Source organism: Lissotriton helveticus, chromosome 9, assembly GCF_964261635.1.
Source record: "Lissotriton helveticus chromosome 9, aLisHel1.1, whole genome shotgun sequence".
NCBI classification, from domain to species: Eukaryota; Metazoa; Chordata; class Amphibia; order Caudata; family Salamandridae; genus Lissotriton; species Lissotriton helveticus.
The window spans coordinates 944,062,091-944,083,182 of NC_136070.1; the positions used below are offsets into that span (position 1 = coordinate 944,062,091).

General features: G+C 44.7%; 1 protein-coding gene across 1 annotated transcript in view; it reads left to right on the top strand.

The window, feature by feature from the left end:
* Positions 1 to 20,922: 20,922 nt before the first annotated feature.
* Positions 20,923 to 21,092, top strand: part of LGALS4 (galectin 4) — a 31,850-nt gene continuing 31,680 nt past the window's right edge. Inside the window, exon 1 of the mRNA XM_078661194.1 lies at positions 20,923 to 21,078. Within this exon, the coding sequence (XP_078517320.1) occupies positions 21,034 to 21,078 (45 nt within the window). The 5' untranslated portion in view covers positions 20,923 to 21,033. The remainder of the gene's footprint in view (positions 21,079 to 21,092) is intronic.

Genomic DNA, 21,092 nt, shown 5'->3' on the forward strand with positions numbered 1-21,092 from the left:
TCCGTGCTGTGCCCAGCACGGAAATCGTTCTGCGTGGCGTCCAAAATGTTGGCCCGCGTAAGATGGGCTTAGAGAGCAATGTTCACGTGCCACTGGTTTTGATATTGGATCAAGTTCTTCTTCATCTATGCTGGACATTGTGATTTTAATGAAAGAAACTTTGCAGGGCATTTTTGAGGCTGTAGTTTTAAATACAGATGCTCTGAAAGTCTCATAAGCTCTATTAGCAGACCATTGCTTCAGAATTAAAACAGATTAATAGCTGTATGCCTCAGCTTGTAAAACCTGTGGAATGTAGGGATGCGTTGCAAAGTCATGGAATAAGTGTTGATGTTGGCAAGAGCAATATAGCAAATATCCCAGTAATAAACCCAACCTCTGATATGCTACCCTCAGTATTTATATCCAAGCATCAGATGTTAGTAAAAAATGGGGCAGTTACTTCTATGGTTATACCTCTGCCTTAAGGGCATAAGACAGAGGCAGAAAACAAAAGAGGGGGACCGGGTTCTGAGATTTCGGGTTAGGAAAAGTAAGATCCTACTAAGGCGAGTAAAACTTCAGGCACAATGAGAAATGGCGGTGTGAAGAATTGTGGGATCTCAGGTGCCATCCACGACAAAGGTAGATGTGTTAGTCCAGATTCAGATTATACCAGTGGGAAATCTAGGTTGCTAAAGAGAGGGGTTCAGGGGGTGGATTTGGTTGGACATGCACAGGATAGGTGACATAAGCAAAAAGGTTAACAGAGGAGTGAGGACAAGGGTCCCCATCAAGAAGGTCCCAGAAGGGTGGGCTCCAGGAGAAGGGAAAAAGGATCTGACGTATATAATTCAGAAGTTACATTTATCTCAGACAAGGAAAGTCAGTCTGGTGGTGTCCAGAGTGTAGGTACTCTCATGTCCAAAAGGAATAGTGAAGGACAGGGGAAGGATGTAAGTTCCTTATGGGTATTCTTAGAACCCGTCCCTGAAAGCACGTGGAGGAAAAGGCGCAGGAAATTAAATCCTCTAAATAGATCTCATCTGCTCAAGATATTTTCAGTCTGCTTAAACCTCCATTCAATATTCTCTAGCGATATGAAACAGGTTGGCTTTCTGGTAAACAAAGAAGTAACAAAAATCCTGTTATACTCAGTGTTGGTTAGAGATGTTCTGCTCAATGCCAAAAGTGAATTAAAATCTCGAGGGTTAAAAATTACTCACAGCTAGAGTTGGATTGTAACATTTTTCCTAGATTGGGCTTCTTGCAATGCCACGTGGTCTCCAGCTAAATCAAGTAAGAATAGATTTGCACAGTGATCAACTTAGGTCCACGCATATAATGAAAAATAGAGAAGGCAAATTGAAAAACCCTTTGCCCCAATGGGAGGGAAATAAGGGAAGGCAAAATCTAATTGCCTAAAATAGGTATGGTTGTCTAGGTTGGGAAAAGGATGGCAGGGTATGCCCAGACGTGGGTCCCTTGCTCACTTTGCCACTGGATTTAAGCTAGCCTGGCTGATGAGGGGTGTTACCCCGAAACTGGTCCCAAGATGCTTGTTTCAAGTTCAGGGAAGACCTGGCTTGGCAGTTCGGACTGGACTGTTCCCATGAGGAACAGGATCAAGACTGATTTACATAAGGCTAGGTGTGAACTTGGGCGGCGAAGTGAGCTAAAGAACGCTGATGGATTCAACTCAGATCTGTGACTGGGGGTGAGTGTCTGAAAAGTTTCAGTGCTCCGTCCATCATCTCCTTCTGTTTGCTTGGATTCTCAAATGTTGCCAGAAATTAAAAATAGAATGTGAGATTAATCGGGCATCTGTAAGTAAATACGAGCTCAGAAGCGCGTCTAGAGAGGAAGATTTAAATTATTTAAGGAAAGAAAATCAGTAGCCCTCCTGATGAAATTGTGGATGGAGGAGGAGAAATTTCTTCATTTAGAGAATCTATCTAATGAATGGCTAAGACGTGGGTCCCTTGCTCACTTTGCCACTGGATTCAAGCTATCCTGGCTGATGACGGCTGATTAGCCAGAAACCGGACCCAGGATGCTTGTTTCCGGTCCAGGGAAGACATGGCTTGGCAGTTCAGGCTGGACTGTTCCCATGAGGCACAGGGTCAGACTGATTTGCATATGGCCATGTCCGAACTACTGGTGTGGCGGAGTGAGCTAAAGAATGATGATGGATTAAACCCAGATCAGTTGACTGGGGGTGAGTGCTTGCAATGTTCAACACTCCGTCCATCATCCCCTTTGGTTTTGCTTTAACCAATACTAAGCCTGATATAGCGTATTTAGATGAACAGAGTAGGATTTACCATGAAGATTTTACATAAATGTATGTCTGGGGCAAATGTTTCAGAAATCATCTTTTCGCAATTGCTACACAAGTATTTTTTGAAGTTATGGGATCTAGGGCCAGCTATATATGGCATGACTTGTGGTTTCCCACAGTAGGACAGCTCTGGTGTGTGCGGGGTTCCATCCCTCTCGTCCTCTAGTGTTGCTGTATCCTCGCAACCACACATCCAAAAAAGAGGAAGTGACCCGATGGAATGTCATATTCAAGTTGAAGCTCGTCAAAAGAGCGCATTCTTCCATCTACAAAGAGGTCACCTAGTCTCTTTATTCCTAGCCTTACCCATTCTGTTAGTCCACCCTGTACTTTGGACCACAGGAGGGCCACCATAAAGTGTAGTAGTACACCTGGGGAATAAGGGTGGTGTGCCCTAGTCTTTTGTAAGCATCTCAGCCAACAGTGTTTTGCAACATGCATCAACTCATGCTGCCCTTTTTACACCTGTTTTGGCGTTAAAATCACTTGCATTAGCCACTCGAGGTTTGGTGCGTCCTGTTCAGCAGGGGCATCATTGTAGCTTCTGGCATGCACCCATCTCGCAATCCACTGCATTTGTGCTGCCAGGTAATATGTTTCTAGATTTGAAGCTGCAAGTTCTCCATCAGATACTTACATTTATTTTGGTCAGCGCCTCCCTACGCCTCACTTTGCCCTATATCAAATCAAGGGGTAAGCTATCCAGCTCCTTGAATTTGCTCCTAAGCACTATCACTAGCAGAGTAGCAGAGAAGAAGCACAGTAACCGTTGTACTACTATCATTTTTGCGATCACTACTCATCCTGTTGCTGACAATAGGAGAGTGTTCCAAAAGGGTATTCCTGCCCGGAAGGCAGCGATAGCCCTGTTCACATTCCAGTCCAACAAATCTTGCTCCTGTCTGTATATTCCGACCCCAGGTATTTTAAAGAAGTCCCAGTACAGGGGGTCAACGGACTGAGAGAACCTGAGTGGGAAGAGACAGTCTTTTGCCAGTTCATGTCTAATCCCGATATAGCGCCAAAGCTCTTAAGCAATTGGGTGACTTTAGGCGGTTCTATATTTACATAGCTCAGAAAAAGTAGCATGTCATCCTTATACAGAGCCATATGGTGAGGTATTACTCTCAATAGTATCCCTACATAGTGTAGTCCCAATCTCGCCCTACATGCCAATGGTTCAACCGCCAAGGTGAATAACAATGAAGACAGTGGGCAGCCCGGTCTCGTTCCACTTTGTAGGAATCTGATATGATCCTGCCCGTCTTGACCCTTGCGTTCGGGGCTGTGCACAGCAGATGGGTTCACCCAGTAAACCCCTCTCCTGGTCCCATCCTATGCATTACCTCATAAAGATGTGCCCAGTGCAGGCTATCAAATGCTTTTTCAGCGTCTATTGACTTCACCACTTCATCCTCATTAACCAAGTGTGCCTCAAGTATGATGTTTACCAGCCTTCTGATGTGAAGTGTGATGCGATCTGGTATAAAAACAGTTTGGTCATGGTGCATGAGGTGTTTCATGTGAGGTAGTAGTCTAGAGGCCAATACTCTGCTCAGTATTTTATAGTCAACATTTAGCATTGATAAAGGGCTGTAAGCTGTTACATCTTGCGAGGGCTATCCAGGTTTAAGCAACGTAATCACTAGCGCCTCCCTAGTGGATTTCCACAATTTGCTTTTTGTTTTAGAAGTGTTATATACTTGTGCCAAGCGTGGGTCCAACTTGTCAGCATATTTTGCATAGAACTCCACTGGGAGTCCATCTGACCCCTGTATTTTTCTACGGGCCATGTTTTTGATCACCCCTCGTATTTCCTCAGGGGTTGTTTCTGAGCAAGGGGTTCCCTATCAGCCGGTGAGAGTATGCTAAGAGACTCAAGAAATCACTCCATGTTTGTGCACTATCCTGTAGTTTATCTGCATATAACTCAAGGTAGCAGTGCTTTAATAGATCATTTATTTCCGATTGCTTATGGATCTTGTCTTCAGGATCCGTTTTGTATTCTAAAATGAGTAACCACTTTTTATTTGGGTTGGCTAGCCATTCGAGCATTCTCCCTGCCTTGTCCCTTTTAGTATGCATTTTTAAAATATACTCCCTATAGTTGAAGCAACGTAAGAACGCAACATATTCTGCAAATTTTTCTCTGTGAATAATGTCCCCTGAAGGTCAGCATATGTAGGCATTTCTTATTCTATTTTTCTAAGCGTTGCTTCCTGATATTCAATGTCCCTTAAAAGTATTCTGCATACTGCCGCAATTCTGCAAAGCATTGGCCTCTAATCACTGTTTTGAAGGCCTCCCATTCCACTAGGAGAGGTGAGGCAGTGTTGGCGTTGTCCAGGAAATAATTGTGAATCCCCTCCTTATTGTATGCTGGAAAGGCAGATTATCTAGCGCATCGATATTTAATTGCCAACTGGGCAATGAGGTGCGGGTCAACACCTAGTCCAACTTAATGAGAATGGGGTTATTGTTTGAGATAGTTTTGGCAAGGTATTCTGAGTCTTTGATTGCTACTTGTATATCGGGGTGCATAAAAATGTGTCAAGGCGGACACGTAAATGATACAATATGGAGTAGAAAGAATATTCTCGGGTATCCGTATATATAGTCCGCCACAAGTCCACTGTCTCCCCCGCCCCCCAATTGGGACTGCCAGTTTTTTAATTTTATCGCTAGTATCCCAATAGGGGAGTCCCGTAATGGGGGATGCCACCGATCAATGTCAGGGTGCCCCACACAATTGAAGACCCCTCCCAAGAGGCCTGTATGAAGCATATAGGCAGATACGAGCGTGAACATGTCATCCAGAAATGTGGGTTGATCCATAACTATGGTTATGTCTCTTTCCTCCAGTCATCCAATAATCAGTACATACCCACCATTTTTATTCATCTGTTCATCTAGGACCGGGAATGGGACTCCATGATGCACCCAGATCAAGACTCCCTGTGCAATCACCAAGTAAATGGTGTAATATATTTGTTGCCTCCAGTGTTTCTATAGTGCCAGTCTCTCTTTCTCTGTTAAATGGGATTCCTGCAACAATGTAATGTGTACTCCCCTTCTTTTCAGGAAGGACTGAACATTGTATTGTTTAGTCATATTATTTAACCCGTGGACATTCCAGAATATTATCGTGTATTTAGCCAAGTTCCCTGCCATTGTACTGTGTATGTAGTGTTGGTCATGTAAATACCCTGCTATGATGACTGGTGCTGCAGGTGCCCTGATCATACGAAGACACCCTTGATCGTGTGGGCATGCCAAGGGACTGCAGGGACATATCCCCTCCCCAAGATAGCAAGGAAATATCCCCCCATCCAAACTAGTAATAACCAAAATAATCTAAAAGAACAAAACAACAACTTAAAAGCTCATGTGCTACTCACACAATCACTTGTTGGGTGTGATTATCCGCAACCCAAATCAGGCAACACTACAGTGTAAATATATATCATGTCTCCCCTATCCCCGATGTAAAATTGAATTCACAGGCAGTCATGGCAATAACCTCACTGTGGTACACATTACCCCGCTGTTGCTCGACTCAATGACATGGTTCATACGGGGTCACTTTGGGACTGTCCATTCCTAAGGTCAAATACAACATCAAGTAATCCAGTTCGGAGTCTGTGTGTTGAAAATCCACCTCCTCCTGTTCATGTCTGATGATCCTGTTCTGAACAGCATAGCCCTGCGGCTGCTGCCCCCACACTCAATTGGTCTCTGTGAGATTGTTCCTTGGCAGGAAAGACCCGCCTAGTAGAACCACGTCCGAGTCCCAGTCGGCATTCCTCTGGCTCCTGGTGATTTGGCTGTGGTTTACTCACATCTTGGGGATGTGCGCATATCCATTCCCATAATTCTGACGGGTCTGTGAAGAATCTGGCACCTGATGTGGTTATTATCCTGAGTTTAGCTGGGAAGATCATTGCATACTGAATGTCCATCTCTCTGAGGCATTTCTTAACCTCAATGAAGGAGGCTATTTATTTTTGCGCTAGCATTGTGAAGTCTGAAAAAGTAATTATCTTAGAATTTTCCAGCAAAAGTTCTCCCCTCTCCTGTGGCTCATACAGAATCTGATCTCTATATCTATAGTGTAGTAGCTTTGCCAACCCTGCCCTGGGGGGCACCCCTGGTGCGGGTGGTTTCACCGGGACCCTATGCGCCTGCTGATGTGCGAAAAACGGGGAGAGGCCCTGAGGAGTAACTGAGGTTCTAAGCCAGGTTTCCAGAAAAGTGATTAGGTGTGTGCCCTCTACAGGTTCCGGTAACCCAATGATCTGGATATTATTTATATGTGCTCCAACTTCTGAGTCGTCAGCTCTGCGGTCTAGTGCTCGGACTCTCCCCTTTTTTCCTTTCAGGTTTTCTTTCAGAGCACACGTTTCAGGTCTCGGTTCAGTCTGGGTCCTCTATTTGTTTTTGAACCCTCTCCACCAAGTTGTGCTGGTTTTCACAGATCAGGACAATATCATCCATTACTATGCACATTTTGCGTTCCAAAGCCTCTCTATTGACTTTGATGGCCATGGGGATATAGTTAAGTGGGGTGCACATCATCCAGCATTTGAGAAGGGCGGTGCTCAGTTTTCCATCTTCCATGAGCAAAGGAGGTGCCTTTAGTTTATCACCATATTGCGCTTTCCATTTAGAGGTTCTCTCATTTTTGCCCTTGGCCATCCACACTGTTTCTGAAATGGAAGTAGTGCCACTTATAATAGTCCACCCATCTCTGCCCGGCACAGTAGTTTTCACTTGGGGAGCACCACGGAGTCAGTCTCTCTCAACCAGGCACCCACTCAGCAAGGTATCATCCCCTGAAGTCATGTGACAGTGGCCAGTGATCCCCTTGCACACTTCCTCCAATGTTCCAGGGACAAGTGCAAGATTCTTGCCCTTGTAAGTCAGTTAGGTCAGCTTGCACCCCATCTGCAGTGCTCTCTCCATCACAGTACTGTAGATAGTATTCACTGGTACAAGGGCATTAATACTGTGCTGAAGTCCATGCACACCACACTCACTGTGCACTGTTTTCTGGGTGCTCTTTGTGTGATGCTGTACCAGTGCACCACCACAGTCTCCCAGGATCCGGCGCTGTGCCACCAGGTGCCCACTTTGTTCCTCAACGCCCCTGGCAGCCTCTTCTGCTCTCTGCTGTCTTTTGCCACCACTCCTCACCTGAGGCCACAGCACTCTGCTGTCGCTGGCAGTCGCAGTGGACACCCAGTTTGCTACCTCTCACTGTTGACCCGCCATGGGCTCTGCGTGGGCCCCCAAGATCTCTGGTAATGACGGGGCGGCTCGGGCTCTAAGCAGCTGTGTTCGCGCTACAGCGGCCACCATTTTGTTTGGCTGCTTGTGGTCTGCCACAGAGAGAATATCAGGCCAGCGTACGTTTAGTGGCCCCATTCGTCAGTGTTCAGCCAGCTGGTGGTAAATTATTTGTGACCTGCTTGTGTTAGGCGCACAGGGAACAGGATTAACTTGAAGGATGGCACTGGATGGCGGCACGATGCCGGGATCTCCGAGAGATGCTTATAACTCCATCTTCATGAGACTATGCCCCCCTCTCACCCTCCTCCAATTCTCTGGAGTTGCTGTATTGCTGGTTTCCAGTCTTCCTCCATCTTCATCAGGTCTGACACTGCTCCTCTGGAGAAATCTCCACCACTTCACACTTAATGTAGAAGCCTTTGATGCTGCATCCTTCTAAGGTTTCAGAATATAATTTTCTGATATTTCAGCTTGACTGACTTCCATGCAATTGTTTGGGCCTTCCTGTAGAAGATGAGGAAGAGGAGATGGCCCCAACTATAGTGAGTCTTGTTGTCACGCTGAAAATCAGTTATATGTATGCAAGCTCTTTTCTTATCAAGGGTATGGCTGATAACTTGTTAGATAGCAGAATATTTGCCCCTGCTCAAGCAGGAATCCTTTTTTCTCTCTGGTGTCACCCATAACTTATCCTTGAGCTAAAAGTTATGCCCCACATTAAAATGTCCGGGACTTGTGTGTTTGTGGGCCAGTTGAGGACACTGTGCATTTATCTACTTCCATGGGAGAAGATAAGTCTAGGTCCTAAATATTCTCTGTATATAGGCCTATTTATCACCCCCTCTAAACCTCTTGGGACCCCCTTAATACTTATATTGTTTCTCAATGAGTGTTTTCCCTGGTATTTTTGCTTCTCATTTGCTTTGTGGTCCTGCAGCACTAACACTGTTGTGCATTTCCCCTTTCTCCAAGGATTGGTCGTCCAGGACCTCCTCCATTGAGTGCACCCTCTGCCACAGATCATCAACCTCTTAATACACACTTTTCATGGTCTATTGTAGCTCTGGTTGCAGTGAAGGTTTCTCTTCTTTAAGCTCCTGTAAGTGGGTCCTACTCACAGGCAGCTTAAGGTTCTGTCCTGCCCTCAATTTCAACTGGCTATCTGTTGCCTGTCCTTCCTTGTACCTGAACCAGTGTGTACTTTTTATTTGCCTTCTTTTTGCTTTTACGCACAATTATGGCAGGCTCTCCACATCAAAGGTACTGGGGTGGGCGATGGGAATCACCAAAACATTAGGACATTCTTGTAACTGGTAGGATGGCAAGTCAACTGACCACTGGCAACCAGTTCCTGAGCCTCCTACATCGCTTCCTCCACTTTCCACTGACTACAGGGTGATACCTTCTTGCCCTAGGAGGAGGGGGCCTCCACATCTTCTTTGTGATAACTCCCCAATCCAGCACCACTGCTATAAAGTCCCCAGGGTCAGGGTTTCGCCGTTACACTAATGACCTACAGTCACTCTGTGTCTTGGCTGGGGACCCTCTTCAGTGGTGTTGAAACTGCTTAGCTCCCCACTGTGCTCTGCGGTCAGGGGTTGATCGTCCCGCCCCTCATTGTGGCATCACTGCTCATCCCTCAATGCTCCACCACAGCATGGGCATGCTAGAACCTCATTTGACCTCAGGATCCAAGCCCACTCTCTTGCCAGTGATGCCAGGCTGTCTCCCCAACTCTTCACCATAGGCTGTGAAGCTCTTCCAATCTTTTGGTGCCACAGGCCTCGTAACAATTATGCTGTGCACCCTGCTAGACGACCTCCCCAGGGGAAAGGCTGCATAATGTCAGGCCGCTCTGCTGCTGAGGCACATGTCAGTTCCAAAATGACATCATCAGGAGTCTGCTCTACTGGCCTCTCGGTCACTGGCAAGTTTTCACAGGTTCCTTGGTACGGGCTCACTTTTGAGATGGTGTATTAACGCTTGCAGAGGGAACCACTGCGGCATTTGTATCGTCGCCACATTTCAGAATTTCGAAAACAAAATTGTGGAATTTATTTTGTGGAACAGGTGCTTGCTGGTGATTTCCCACAGTGATCATTCTTCTGCCAATGAAGTCCATTGAAAGTGGAGGACCCAAGCTTTGGGCCAGTTTTATGGGCTTCCCTGTGCTGAAATGAAGAAACTACTTGCAGATTCTGGAGTTTTCTTTATATTGAAGGATTGGCAGGATAACAGGACAAGAGTGCAGATTGGGAAAGGTTACCAATACACAGGGAGGAGCTTCATTATAAATGGAATGAAGTAGTGATGTGTGATGGTCCTTTGGTATGTAAGTGTATGTTTGTTTTGTTTCCAAGAGGTTTTGGCTCAAGCTAAAAGACGTCGACTAAGAGTTCTGTGGACACCAATTTAGGGTTATGTTCTTGTTATCTTAATAGGGCATTTACTGCCACTGGTATGGCACTCCATTGGTTTCTGTGTTCCTGAGGTCACTTTCCAAACAGTTCGGAGGTTTCCATTGCAGAGTGGAGTGAATGGGGCGTATGAAGATGTGCTCTCTGCATTGTGAAGCGTATGTTCATATGTTGGTTGATTGTGACATCCTCAAGAAACTGGGTTAACATTCTCGGTGTTTGATAGTTTATCTGGGTGGTCTGTACCATATAGCTTGCACCTCTTCTAGAATTGTTCGCTTGCCCATTGCCCAGCTGAGTATACGTATGGCTAACACAACCGAGCTCATGCTGACAGGTGGTGGGCACTGCCACTTATTTTTGACATCACATACGTAGGCACCCTTGCACCATGGTGCGGGACACCTTCTTTCACAAAATTAATCACGAGAAGTGATTTCCTCTATGTGTCAGTGTCTAGGCATAGCATTCTGAGGCATTCCCAGGCTTACAATTTCTCATAAATCTGGGAATGTGTCAGGTTCCATAGGTGTTTCGTGGGAACACCCACAGTAGCACCCATGGAGTGCTGCATGTAAAGGGCCGTATTTATAAGGACAGGAAAAGCCACGCAGTGTGACTTTTTGTGTGCTTGTAAATATGGGGCAAATGCAAAAACAACAATTGATGGACAGAATGCAGAACAATGTCATACATTCACCCCAGTACAGAGATCTGGGCCTAAATCCATCGTTTATTTTCACTCCACACCACCCCAGTTCAGACATAGCCATAAGCAAATTAGCCTTGACCCTGTGCCTCATGGGAACAGTCCAGCCCGAACTGCGAAGCCATGTCTTCCCTGGACCGGAATCAAGCATCCTAGGACTGGTTTCTGGCTATCAGCCGTCTTCAGCCTGGCTTGCTTGAATCCAGTGGCAAAGGGAGCAAGGGACTCACGTCTGAGCATACCCTGCCAACTTATGGCAAACAAAGCGGTACAAAAGGGGGTGGTGATGGACGGAGCATCTGAACCAATCAAACACTCACACCCAGTCAACAGATCTGGGTTTTATCCATCACCGTTCTTTAGCCCACTCTGCCACCCCAGTTCGGACATGGCCATATGCAAATCAGTCTGACCCTGTGCCTCATCGGAACAGTCCAGCCCGAACTGCCAAGCCATGCCTTCCCTGGACCGGATTCAAGCTTCCTAGGACCGGTTTCTGGCATTACAGCTGTTTTCATCCAGACTTGCTTGAATCCAGTGGCAAAGTGAGCAAGGGACTCATGTCCTGAGGGTCCCTGGGGGCCAACTAGCCCACCAGGTACCTCCAGTAAGCGCCACAGAGCTGCGTTGCAGAGAGGTGTAAAAAGGGGAATGGGATCAGAACACCTCTCTGCAACGCAGCTCTGTGGCGCTTACTGGAGGTACCTGATGGGCTAGTTGGCTCCTAGGGACCCTCAGGATTGAAAGGGAATTAATCCCCCAACTTAAAATGCGCCATGGGGCGCGTTTGCACTGTGGTGCAGGGAGGGGGCAGAGCCTGTTGTGACAAGTGTCCAAACGTGACCCGTGGCGTGTTTTAAGTTAGGGGATTAAGTCCCCTTGAATCTTGGGGGTCCCTGGGGGAGAACTAACCCACCAGGAACCTCCAGTAAGCGCCACAGGGCTGCGTTGCAGAGAGGTGGTCTGAGGCCACACCCCTTTTTACACCTCTTTGCAATACAACTCTGTTGCGCTTACTGGAGGTACCTGGTGGGCTAGTTGGCCCCCAGGGACCCTCAGGATTCAAGGGGACTTAATCCCCCAACTTAAAACAGGCCACAGGACGTGTTTGCACACATGTCACATCAGGCCCGCCCCCTCCCTTCACCACTGTGCAAACACGCGCTGTGACGTGTTATAAGTTGGGGGATTAAGTCCCTTTGAATCCTGAGGTCCAACTAGCCCACCAGGTACCTCCAGTTTACGCTGCAGAGCTGTGTTGCAGAGAGGTGTAAAAAGGGGCGTGGGCTTGGACCACCTCTCTGTAACACAGCTCTGCAGCGTAAACTGGAGGTACCTGGTGGGCTAGTTGGCCCCCAGGGACCCCAGTATTCAAGGGAAATTAATTCCCCAACTTACAATGCGCCGCGTTTGCAGACTGATGCACTGAGGGGGCGGGGCCTCTGACACAATGCAGTTTTTTTCTTTTCTTTTCTTTTTTAGAAGGTTGCTGTGTGGCCCCCCTTTCTTTCCTATTTTTTAGGCCCTGAGGACCCCATCCCATCCCCCAGGGCCTGTCCCCTATTTTGTTTAATTAAAAAGGGGGACACGTGGCCCCCCTCCTCAGGCCATTTAGGCCCTGGGGACCCCATTCACTGGGGCCGGGCTTTCCTTTTTTTTTATATTTCCTACATGGCCACTTCTAGCCCCGGGGACCCCATCCCCCGGGGCCTGGCCACTCCACTGGGGACCGTAGGGAGCCCCAATGCCCCCACGGTCCCGCTGGCTACCCGCTTCCTGCTCTTGCTTCCAAATTCCAAAGCAGAGTTTGCTATGTCTGGACGGGAGCCACATGGCTCCTGCCCTGTCATAGCAAACAGTGTCCCCGGGGGTGGGCAACCCGGGACACTGCAAGAGCCGGCCCTGGGGGGTGGTGAACCCCAGGGCCATCATGGGCTCCTGGAGGGGGCCACGTGGCCCCCCTTCCTTCATTTAGAAAGCCCAGGGGAGCAGGTGGTGGTCCCCGGGGCATGTGGGGGGGCTCTTGACCCCCCCACACTTCTTTAAACAAATTGTAAAAAACTGGGCCCCGGGGAGGTGGCGGTCCCCGGGGCCGTGCTCCCCACAAACAATCAGCATAGCCCGGGGGAGGTGGTGGTCCCCGGGGCTTCGGGCCCCCACGGCCCCCGCTATTATTAATTGGACAATCAGCCCGGGACCTGGCCTACCGGGGGGCCTCATTTTTTAAAATAATTTTGGTGGGATTTGCGAACCCAGGGCAAATTCTGCTGAAATTATTTAAAAAAATGCTTTTTTGGCCCTGGAGGTCCTTGTGGGACCACCTGAGCATACCCAGGGGGTCAGGATGTTTCTACCCAGCCTCCTTTTCTTCTTTTTTAATCTTTCTTCTACTGTTTTCTTGTGATTCGGATGGCTGCCAACACTTCCTGATTTGGAGTGTTGGCAGTCAATTAGAATGAAGCTTGTGGTCGGGAGGGTTCACGAGCCCACAGCGGCCATAGATATTGAAACTTTTTCTTTTTCTAATTTCTCAGGAACTACTGAACGGATTTACACCATTTAACACAAAGGACTCTTTCTGAACCAAGGGCTACCTTTTTTGCCAAATTTGGTGTAATTCCGTTCAGCAGTTCGGGCTGTAGCTTTGTCTAAAGTTTCCTAAGGAAATTCAACTATACCCCAGAGTAACATCGGATCATTCTCCATTAATAATTAAGATTGCTAAAATGGGGGAAATACGACCAAAGTGGAGCTTCTCGTTTGATAGAAAATTATGCTTGGATGCACAATACAGAGAACATATTAATAAATGGACAGTAGAGTTTTTACAGAATAATATCGGTTCTACAAAAATTGAAATAATATGGGATACTTGGAAAGCAGGCTTTAGAGGAGAGGCGGTAAGCTTTGGACTTTATAATCAAAATATACAAAAGGGGAGGATGCAGGAAATGTATGATCAACTGAGCACAGCGGAAGAAAACTTGATAAAAGAAATAGAGAAGAGAGATAATGAGACTAAAATACATGAAAGTGAAGGGATTATAGCAAAATGTCGTGCTAACATTACAGGAGCTTGGTGTGAGGAAATAGCTAAGAAATACCTAACATATAGAAGACACATTCATGAATATGGAGAATCTATAGGAAGGGCACTGGCTTTAAAATTAAAAATGAAGGATTCCGCTCGTCAAATCAGGAAAATGCAAGATAAGAATGGGGTAATAACTGAAAACCCAGAGGAAATTTTGGAAATACTACATCAATTCTATACTGAATTATATACAAGTCAATCTAATCCCCTTTCTGAAACTTTTCTGCATGAAGCTATAGTTAATAAATTAACTGATGTCGAGAAGGAATTTTTAGACCAACCTTTTTCGATGGAGGAATTGGAAAAAGTGGTAAAGAATATACCGAATGGGAAAGCTGCCGGACCCGACTATATTCCAGGGGAAGTATATAAATGTTTTTTAAGCCCTTAAAATACTTTATGCTAGAGATTTTCAGAACGGCACAATTAGGGAGAGCTCCACAGTCCTGGGAGGATGCTTTAATTGCAATATTTCCTAAAAAAGGGAAGCCACCTGATCAGCCGGCTTCGTATAGACCTATATCTTTGTTAAATTGTGACAGTAAAATCTATTCAAAGATGTTAGCAAACCGAATCTCTAACGTTATAACACCATTAGTATCACTGAGTCAGCATGGGTTTATACCTAATAGAGGGACTATATCCCACATTAATAAAGTGATAACTTTGATCGACATTGCAGAAACTGAAAAAAGAGACCTAGCGCTGATATTATTAGACGCCGAGAAAGCGTTTGACCGAGTAGAGTGGGCATACTTATGGGCAGTGATGCAAAGAATGGGATTTGGCAAACACTTTTTGAAAGCAATAAAAATACTATATCACTCACCTAACGCAAGAATCGTAGCCATTGGTAGAAAATCGGAAAAGGTAAACATTACAAGAGGTACTCGTCAGGGGTGCCCCTGCTCCCCACTTCTTTTTGCGCTATTTATTAATCCACTCTTATTAAAATTATCACAATCAATAAATATTAAACCTTTCATAGTTTCATCCATACCCCACTCAGTATTTGCATACGCGGACGACATCGCCATTACCACTACAGACCCAAGACTCGCTTTGATAGAGATTGAACGATTGGCAGTTGATTTCGGAAATAGCTCCGGTTATAAACTAAATGCAGGGAAAACACAGGTGCTCTGTTCGGATTCTGTCCAGTTTAACGATCACAGGATCACTCAGGAAGTGACATACTTAGGTATAATAATAAAATCCCATACACATGAGATAGTTAAGGCCAATTGGGATCAAACAATGCTACAAATTAAGCAATCTCTAGATAGGTGGGAGAGACTTCAATTATCCATTATAGGGAGAGGTAACATCATTAAGATGAATGTACTAGCAAAAATTTTATATCTTTATCGCAGTATTCCCCTGGAGATACCCTTAAGCCACATATATAAATTACAAAGTTTATGTACAACATTTTTTTGGGCACCGGGTAAAACAAGACGAGCAATGAAATGGTTAACTCTGCCCATAGAGAGAGGAGGGCGTGGGATTCCGGATTTTGTGTTCTATTACTATGTTTGCTTTTTACAGAGAATGAGAATTTTGTTGACGGGAGAACAAATTGAGGACCCGGCAGAATCCCCATCGATATTTTATTTACTTTTAGGGTAACATGCGAAGGGATGTCTGTTAAAAGAATTGGAGGGGCATTACTACAAACACACTCGATTCAAGGTGCTTATATCTGGTTTTAAAGTATGTAGAAGGGTTGTTAGGATACTGAAGTTAGAAAGAATCATATATTATACTCCCTTTTCTGTGGATAAATTATTACCATCAACATTTTGGGATAACGTAATAAAGGAATGGGGTAGGAAAGGTATAAGTAAAATCGGAGATTTATATGATACTGGAGGAAACTTTAACTCTTTCTCTAATATATCTAGCAAATTCCACATATCTCAACTATCGTTTTTTAAATATCTCCAAATTAGAGATTTCTGTTTAAAGAAGTTAAATAGACTCAGTCCTAATAAGTTAATAGAGGCTGTTCAATCAAAAAAAAAAATTGGTACGCTTTATCGATTGCTGATGAACTACAAGACTGATGATCTGAATAAATATAATGTTTACTGGCAGAACCAACTAGAGGAAATTGATTTAAATGTTGTGGATTATATCATAATGGCAAAGGATATATGTATGTCAGCTAACTTGAAAGCTCAAATATACAAGACAATTTTCAGATTATATTATACTCCTAAACGTATGTCATCATGGGGGCCTAAGTATGACGGAAAATGCTTTCGATGTGGGGGGGGTAGATGCAGATGACATACATGTTTTTTATAAATGCTCGAAACTATCATCCTTCATATCAAATGTGGAAAGTTTTTTAGCTATGATTATCCATTATCCGCTTAAAATAACCCCGGCACTTATGTTGATGGGGGGAGGTAAAATTGTCAATGATAACCCGAATCTTTGTAAATATAAGAACTTTTTGTTTATGGCTATGTCAATCGCTACATTATGTATAGCCACTGAATGGTTACAACCAGAAGCACCATCGTTTGAATTTTGGAGAAGGAAAATGTTTAATATATATGAGTTAGAATGGAATTTGTATGCCTTGAAGGGAATTAGGAAAAAACGAATAGGTATATTGACTTGGGGTATACTTAAAGAGTATTTAGATGAATAATCGGTTTTGCTATTTATTTCTGTCCCTTCTGTTTCGTTTTGGAACCTATTATTACCCACCTATCTGCTATAATCATACAGTAAGGTCAAAGATGGCTTAGTAAACTTTGTCTCAAAGCTATGAATGTATTTTATGTTTTATCATTTGACCCAACGATGATAATAAATTTAAAAAAAAAAAAAAAAAGGAAAATAACATGGGGAAAACGTGTTTTGGGACCCCCTTTTTTCTCGGCCCCCGCTTGGCGAATCACCCCGAAACTTTCAAGACAGGAGCTGATCAGAGTGGGCCACTAGTTTTGAAAATTTCGCGAAGATTCGTCTACCCGCTCCAAAGTTATTGGGAAAACAAAAAACGCTTTTCCTATGGAAACTAGGTCCTAACTATAACTACCTACTACATATATACACGTACACACACATATCTATATATAGAGTTATATATATAGATATATACAGTAACTTTGGAAGTGTAATTAGTAAATTACAATGAACTTTCTCTTTTGTGAATGGATTTTTATTTTTACATGTTCCTCCCTAAAGCTCTCCTTCAATTTTCATAAACCCCATACATTTAGTGGAAGCTATTCTCCATTTTCCAACCACTCCCATCAGCCCAAGTCATATTTACTACTAAAACATATACCCATGTTTGCAGAGACATGTGCCACCTTGATGGAGAGCCTCCGCACAGAAAATATAGGGGATATGCATGTGGCGGTCTCTGGCCATAGGCTGGTGAATTACTTTTTGTGGTACGTGAGTAGTACTCCTGTAGCACTACTTTTAGTACTTCAAAATGCAGTTTCTGAATCAAGCCCACAAAGACTAAAGGATGAGCAGAAGGCATTTGATTGGGGCCCTGTAATTTCAATGAGGCCTGTAACCAGCATTACCAGCCCCATTGGGATTTCAAGATCTCTGGGAAATTACAATGGGAATCAGGAGTTGTATTTTGATTCTCTTGCAGCAATCACCCTTTTCTGAAGTGATTCTTGAAGTGCCACTCATAATTAGAGGGCATTTCCACCATCCCATGGAATTATCCATGCACCCAGTATGTGTAACGCCAGGAAGGAGGCTGCAGCGGGTGAGGTCAGTCTTATTCATGGCCATCTCATAATGGGACCCCAGGTACAAATGCGGAGGGGCCGATTAACAAACGTAAATTTGGTCGTCAATGAACATTCATGAGCGAATTTACTTTATTTTGCGTCTTCCAGGAATTCACAACTGGATTCATGGCAGGCATAAGCCATGATTAGCCCTGGAAATTTGGGAATTACCATAAACAACTATATTTGATGCATACACAGCCTCCTCAGATTTCCCTTTCCAGCCTGAAAAAGGGTCCGATTTTTTACTCCAGCACAGTGCTGACGCAATCCCTTTCCATGGTGGAGATGGGAATGCTGAGACACTGCCCAGATTTAGTGGGGGTGTAAGGCATCAGGGGCCTCATTTATGAAAAGTGACGCATCGCTGCGTGAAAACAGCGATGCGTCACTTTTCATTGCGCCCTCCTTGCGACACCAATGATGCGTCATATTTACAGTATGACGCATCATGTCGCAAGGAGTTACAGATACGTCAGTATTTCTGATGTATCTGTAAGCGCAAAAGTCACGCATTGCTAGAGTGTGTCACAAAAGTGACGCAACTCCAGCAATGCGTCCTTTCACATGGGGAAAGCCCCAAGTCAAAAGGCTTGCATCAGTCTTACGCCTGCTGTGAGGCAGGCCAAGATTTTGACGCAACAGCGTCCTAAAAGTGACGCAGTGAAATCTCATAGATTTCACTGCGTCACTTCTGCTAGGCTTTTTGCGGTGGAACACCCCCTCTGCATACATTATACCTGATGCAGGTATAATGTAGCGCAGGGGTTTACAAAGTGACGCATCTGCTTAGATGCGTCACTTTGTAAATGTGGTACAACAAGGCACATTTTTTACTCCACTGGTGCGTCACTTTTAGGCGTAAAAGTGACGCAAGTGCTCATAAATGAGGCCCAAGGTTTCTCCACGGGGAAAAAATACTTTTCAATTGAAGTAATGAATTCTCCATAGGTTGATAATTTGCTCAATAGTCCAAGATTTTTGCGTTAAGTTTATGACGTCGATATTTATGGTATATGAGCTCAGACGGTCTCGCAAGGCACTGCCATTGTTGCTAAATGTACAGGCAATTCGGGTGCAAAACAGGTTGGATCTGTTTTAAAATAAGTGAGGCTGAGAAGAAAAACGGGATTTGTTAATTGTTCTTTTTTTCAAATCTAGTTTTATTTTATGTTTACCAGTTGCTGACTTTTTACAAAAAAATCGTGGTACCTTTCTTATTGTAAGAATTGTTTATCAAAAGGTCGGCGTTGTTTTCATGTGCGTTTATTGTACTATAAATGCGAAAGCTTTACATTAAGAAAAAAAGTGTTCCGTATTTATTCTTTAATGTATGGTTTTTGAAGTCCAAGCCTATGCGCGCTCTCTCTCTCTCCCTCCTCCTCCTCCCTCCAAAATACAACTCACCTAAGAATGATCCATGTCATGTCTTAACCCATCCCGAGCCAAGATTCTTGACCACACATGTTCACTGGCTCTTCAAGGGTACCAATATGACAGTTAACTTCTTAGGAAAATAAGTCCCAGTTTTTCTGGAATCCATGTATAAAGTTCTGCTAGCAAATGACCCCCACAAAATATAATGGAAGTCAATATATTGTTAGGTGATACCATTCGGAATCCTCCTGCACAATTTGTGTGTAACTGTAAAGAAAATGACGACAGACGGATTTGCAAAAATCTGAATCTATGCAAGAGGAACGAAGGGGGAACTCAAGGAGACACCGCAAAGATAAATAAACTGAGCCTTAACAAGTTAGGAATACTCAAGAGCCTCCTATTTTAAACATATTTAAACCTATGGAAGTTGTTATCTACTTGGTTTAGAATTCAGTTTTGTTGGCCTTTCTGGCCTAGGAAATCTCAAAAAGTGACTAACTGAAGTGCTGGCCACACCTGCAAAAATCCTTGCATTTCCCAGTGAACGCCACCTTCCACCTCCGCCTTTCACTCCTGGGCCTTGTTTGCAAAAGTTGCTGATACCGTTGTAAGGCGCACCCTGTGCCAATGCTGAGCAGGCGATCCCAGCGATAACTTTGTGTTTGCCACATCTAAACTGTTTGCTCTCTGTTCTCTGGTATTCTGTGCACTGACTCTCCCAAACCCCGCCCTTCTCAACAAGCAATGGCCACACAAAGGCTCTCAAACGGCCAAGCTGGAACATTCTATGGAAATAGCAATCGATGACTGGCAATGCCCAATCATGTGAATAAGGCTCAGCTGCCAGGGGTCGCGACAGCTCATCTGTTGGGCACCTCAAGTTGTTCAGGAACCTCTTGGTCTATCCATGCAAATCTGAGGGGTCTGTTTAGCAGATCATCCTATAACATATGTTAACCATTAATGTAGCGCACCACAAATAGCCTCTTGGCTTTTAAGTCACAGGTTTACGCTTCGCAGTGTGGCACACTTTATCGACCTTGATCGGTCCTCCTAGGATCAGAATTTGTAATCCGCAAGTTATGTTCTGAACTCTACAGCGACAGCTCAAAGCAAGATATCTTAACTGCTAGGAGACTGATTTACAGCCTCTTATAGTGTTTACTGAACATGAATATTAAATATCTGGAATATAGAGAATCACAAGCTGCATGGAAGAATGGACACTGTAAAAGAACGTCTTCAGGCTGGAGGTAGCAAAAATTAAAGAGAAGACGGACAAGGCAAGGGATCATGTGGCAGAGTTGTGGATGGTTCTGCATCATAGGGAGTAGGATGGTGGTGGAGAAGAGATGTCACCTCCTTCCTGACACAATCATTTCCACTTAAAATGTTTTTTACAAGTGAACCAGTCAAGAGGCTCCAAAAACAGACTTTCTAACCTGAATGGCCACTTTTATGAATGCTGGGGAAAACAGCTTAGTTGTGCCCCATGGATGGTGGTAATATCTGAAGAAGAGCCCGTGGTTATCAACCACATTGTGGGAGAAATGATAACGACATTCTACAGCTGGAAGATTTGTCCATTTAGAGCTGTGTAAGAGGCTTTCAAGCTGCATCTTTTCCCTTGAAAAGATGAGCAGAACCCCCAACCATGGTCCACTGGGTCAGCAGATGAAGAGGAGACACCAAAGTTTGAGAACAACCAAAGTTTGAGAACAGTTTCTGCGTTCTTCATAACTTTGAAGGTGATCACCTAAGACCTGCGTATTAATGAAGGACAGCTCAACGCTGGTAGAATGTAAGTAGGGTGAAGCCAAAGAGCAGAAAGCTGAATTATGAGCATTTCATTCAACGTGCAGGAGACTAAGGGGGTGTGTCTCAGCACCTTAGTCAGCTCATGCAGGTCAGAGGTAAAATGTGCACCTGACCAAAGCAGAGCTCCACCTCTGCCAGCATATAAAAGGCTGGCCCTCCCCTGACAATCTCTCTGTGCAGACGGGTCTTTGTATTCCAGCGAGAGACGCCAAACAAGTCAGGCAGCAAAGATGTCGTTCATGCCCGCCCCGGGATACCAGCCCATATACAACCCAGTGAGTACCAAAGA